Source organism: Pteropus alecto, unplaced genomic scaffold (assembly GCF_000325575.1).
Source record: "Pteropus alecto unplaced genomic scaffold, ASM32557v1 scaffold468, whole genome shotgun sequence".
In the NCBI taxonomy this organism is placed as follows: domain Eukaryota; kingdom Metazoa; phylum Chordata; class Mammalia; order Chiroptera; family Pteropodidae; genus Pteropus; species Pteropus alecto.
This window is the reverse complement of record NW_006441394.1, coordinates 322,379-327,116: the sequence shown is the minus strand read 5'-3', so window position 1 is coordinate 327,116 and position 4,738 is coordinate 322,379. Positions and strand designations below refer to the sequence as shown.

At 42.8% G+C, this 4,738-nt stretch overlaps 1 protein-coding gene across 1 annotated transcript; it reads left to right on the top strand.

Annotated features, from left to right (window-relative positions):
* The first annotated feature begins 895 nt into the window (after nucleotides 1-895).
* On the top strand, nucleotides 896-4,439 carry LOC102895427 (T-cell ecto-ADP-ribosyltransferase 2-like). Its single transcript, XM_015594714.1, is given in 4 exon segments — nucleotides 896-958; nucleotides 1,297-1,917; nucleotides 2,263-2,266; nucleotides 4,363-4,439. Coding segments are annotated over 4 exon segments (765 nt in total).
* The last annotated feature ends 299 nt before the right edge of the window (nucleotides 4,440-4,738 follow it).

Below are 4,738 nucleotides of genomic sequence, written 5' to 3'. Positions count from 1 at the left end.
GGAGTGATTGCAATAGTGGGGATTATGTCAGAAGCCAAAGCCACGAAGCCAGTTCGGTGTAAGAAATAGTCCAGGTAGGGAGGTGAGGTCAGACCTGGCAAAAAGGAAAACATATTGAAGGACAGAGATGCAGTCTATCCATCCCTCTTAAATTTAAAACTTAATCTTAGATTGTGCAATTTATAACCCAGGATCCTCGGGCAGTACTGTTAGTGCCTGTGTCTCATTCCGACCCTGTGCAAAAAGCCGTCCTCCTTCCTACAGTTAGTGAGGCCTATATCCTCATGCCAGCACAGGAATATACTTAATTTCCTCACTTCCCACCCAACTTCATGCACACACCAACTCCTACCTCTCCTTCCAACCAAGAAACCCAAAAGCTTCCATGCATATTAGCTCTCCCTGACATGGTGAGAGTTGACAAAGTCGAAAGATATTCAGAATATTGACTTAAGTTTGAGCCCCAGGTTAACAAAACTTTGAGAAGAATTGATTTTTTTAAATATGTCAAAGGACTCTCAGTATTCTCTAAGGGGAAGAAAAATGTCAGGGCCTGTGAACGATCTGCTAGAATGTGATCTGTTTTTCTCACTGGCCATCTGCGTGACATGTAGACATGCCTGTGACCAGGATCAGTTGTTCATGTACCAGCCCCTTCCTCAAGGCCAGAGGTCAGATTTACCTTCTCCCTATGGGTAGGACCCAGGCAGAGCTGTTTACAGAAAATCCTGGTTAGCCGTGCAGAAAGCAATGTAAATAGGAGCCTGGACTTCCAGCTTTATAGTAGGGATCCATTAACACAGAATTCACTCATTGGCATACTCACAATGCAACTAATGTTCATACCTCACTTTCATTATCTTATATTTATTTGCAGTTATTTTTGAACTTGGAGATGACCTCTCTTCTTGCTATAGCAGTTCACTTGTTGATCCTCATTCAGTGGCTAACACAACAGGTAATATATACCACCTACTTCCACCCTATATCCTGCTGACCTTGCTTTCCCCTTTTAAACTATAGAGTTCCCATGGTTGAGTCTATGGCTAAGACCCATGAATCTGAAAAGATTTTATAAAATATTAGGAAATGAAACAGTAACAAGGCCTAGCTTTTTCTTTTTGCACTACACATAGTATAAGACTGTCTTCATATGTGTACCATACATGAGTCCTATGACAGGAACGTGTCAAATTTCATGCTGAGCAAGAAGTCTATGCTGTGGGCTCTGGGAAGCATCCAGTACATACTGGTTCCTCAGTGACTGGGTCAAGGAACACTGCCTCTTCTTTACAGGTGACTGGCCTGGCATGGCTAGCCAAGTCATGTCAGCTAGGCATAGCCAAGAATGCATTTGATGATCAGTGTGAGGGCCGTACTGAAGAAATGGAAAGAAAAGCACCCCAGTTGTTAAAAGAAGAACTGAAAGTGGATAGAAATTTAAAAATTGAATGGGAAATGGCAGAGACAAAATGGAAGTAAATAAAGAACAGAATAAAGTATTCAAATCAATTCAATGATTTCCATGGAACAGCTCTAGTGGCCTATACTGGGAGAATTGCAACAGAATTTAACAAAGCTGTAAGAGAATTCCATCAAAATTCACATAAATTTCAGTTCAAAGCCTTCCATTATTATTTGACAAGAGTTCTTCAGATTCTTGCTACAGGGAACTGTTACACAGTTTATAGAGGTTGTGGCACCAAGTTTTATTATAGTGGGAGAGGAAATGTACATTTGGGCCAATTTACCTCATCATCTCTGGATGAATTTATAGCTACTTCAAAGTATTTAAAAGAAGGAGGGACACTATTTATCATTAAAAACTGCTTGGGTGTTAATATCACAGCATTTTCTATGAATCCAAATGAAATGGAAGTGCTAATTCCAGGCTATGAGGTGTATCAGGAAGTCACTGTACAAAACACAGATTAAAAAATACAATAAAATTTTTCTTCAAAGTCCCCCCAAATTTAAGAGTAACATCAATTGCTTCTGTAGTTCCACTAACAATCCAAGAATACAAGACAGCAATTTCAACAGCTCAGGTAAGTCTGGGTCTGTGTTTCAGGTGGGAGTGGTAGGGCCATCATGAAATTGAAGAGGGGGCGCTTTGCCACCAGAAGCCACCAGGGTGAAGAAAATAGGGCATTGAACCCACTGCTGAAGAATATCCTAAAAAGACAGGGCTGATGTCCTAGAATATAGAGCAGCTCAGGGAGTTTCTAGTCCAGCCATGCTCTTAAATTCCTTGCTGTGCAGAAAGGTCAGAAAGATCTGCTGAGCACCAGGGAACATGAGTTATGGAAACTACTTATGTCAGGGGGTATAGGAAAGGTTTAGGGGAGTTGGGAGACCTGGTTCCAGGCAGGACGGTGTGGTGACTATAGGCATCCCGCCAGGAGGTGAAGGTGCCTAAACTGAGCAGGTAGCCATGGCGAGCAAAGAAGGTTGAGCAACTGGTGTTCTCTAGGTGTTCCAGGAGAAAGAGAGTGAAAGCTGAGTAGGGGGAGAGTATGGTCAGAAAATAGGATGGTGGACCTTGAAATTTCCAGTGTGAGTAGTTTACAGATTCTGAGTTGATTGGAGGACATTTTCATAGAAGCGACTGGCGAGACTGAAGAGCAGGCAAATAGTGTTGGAGCTGAGGAAATCAAAGAACTGAAAGGCTTTGCTCAAATGGGCCATACAGTAGTAGACCACATGCATGGGATGATGCCCAGTCTGATAAAGGTTAGAGATGGTAAAACCAGAGCACACAGACCCCAGCGAAGGCATATCGGTAATGGATAGAGATAAAAATAGAAAAAGGCTATGAACTGTCCAGCCCTGAGAGGAGCGAGAAAGTGCCATCAGAAGCTGCCTCCACTTTACCCAACCTTTCCCAAGGTGTCCTGGCTCTCAGGTTTGAATATGTTTATACCTATCGCTCCTTCTGGCTTGAAGTCTCTTTGACCTCATGCCATATTTCATTCAATCTAAAACACTATTAATTTAGTACAGTAATTATCTTTTGAGATCTACCTCAAATATCATTTCCAGTGGTAAGCCTTCTTTGATACTTTCAGGCAAAATTAAATATCGTGCTATGCTCCGTGTCACAGATTTGGAGTCAGAAGACCTCAGTGATAATCTAGGCTCAACCCCCACTAGCTCTGTGACTTTGAGCAAGTTACCTGAGCAACTTGTGTCTCAAATGCCTCACTCGGACAATGAGGATACAAATTAATACCTCAATAGTCTATCTGTGAGAATTAAAAACGTTCTTAACTTATTACCTGACACATAGCCATGGCTTAACACACACTGTCTTTTTTTTTTTTTTTTTAACATGGAGAACCTTGTTTGCATCGCAGCCATACACTCACTGTCTTTATGATAATAATTTGCTTACAGTCTGGTGATCTCTTTAATGACAGAGACTTTGTTTTCCTGTTCCCTCTTCACCCAGGGCCTATCATTAATGCCTGGCTTGAATCAGGGCTCCAGTACATGTTGTTGAAGTAAGTTAAGTTTTGTTAAGATGCCATGGTCCAGCCAGAAGTAGATCTGAGCTAGAGAGGAAACCAACAAGTTTTAACCAAATTAGTCTTTATGCTATGACGGGCTGCTGAGAAATGTTTGGTGTAGGAATAGGACCACAGAGAGTGATTACTGGGGGACTCTGAGCTTTTACATGTAGGAATTTTGAATTTAGGTCAAGCTTATTATTGTAATGAGATAGCCAGGTAAACTATCCAGCAGAGGAAAGCTGCTGCCCACCATCTCATGCCCAGCAGTTGCTGTTCATTCAGAGTGAGGAAGGCTGAGCTGAAAACCCCAAGAGAGGAAGCCAGATTCCACTCAGAGGCAGAACTCCAGTTAACTGGTTAGTGGAAAAAGGAGTCTACATGCTGCTGCAAAAGATGAACTTCAAAGAGGTCCAGACCCAGAAACATCTTCCTGGGTAGACAAGAACACACATGGAAAGGCTCCCGCAGTGGCCAGGGAGTTGCAGGCCTCAAGTAGGGAAGGCCTTTTTTATGGAGACTCCTGTAGCTGTGAGCACAGGGGCCTGGGAAGTAGTGATGGGAGGAGCTGAGGGGCCCATTAGACCTGAAAGCTCAGTCCACTCGAGGTGACCTTAAATTCAGAGAACCAAAAGGATGTGTCCTCATAATTCATTCTCTCTCTCTGGTATTCCTGAGTACTCCAGGAATCCCTGAAAGGCAAGAGGACAGTCTAATTGCTGGCCAAGTATAGGGAACACTAGAGCCCACTCTCTTGGTTTTTTGAGCCTAGAGTGAAGCTGGAAAAGTTTGGGAGGCCCCCGTCTTAAGAAATCCCATAGAGAAACCTTTCCTTCTCTTCCTCCCACTGCAGGAATGAGAGAAAGCCTTGCATTCCTCCTGCTGCTGCCTGGCCTCCTCACCCTGCTGTTCCTTCATGCTGAGCTGTAACCCTCCCCAGCCTAGTGCCTGATTCCGCGTGGGGGTATTGGGAAGGGTGGGACACAGGATTGTTTTGTAGCCTGCATTAATGCTCATGTCCCCCAAGAAATCTAAGGAATCTACTGGGTCTGACTGCAAAAGTGTGCTGTCTGTCTTCCGATTTACTACTTGAGATAAGTCCCTAGTCTCTTGACACTTAGCTATGATTAAAAAGCAATGTTTTTATGCACTGTCAGCAGTAACAGTCTTTAAAATGCAATTTAATTGTGTCAAATATTATAATCTAAAGAAATAAACCATTTATAATC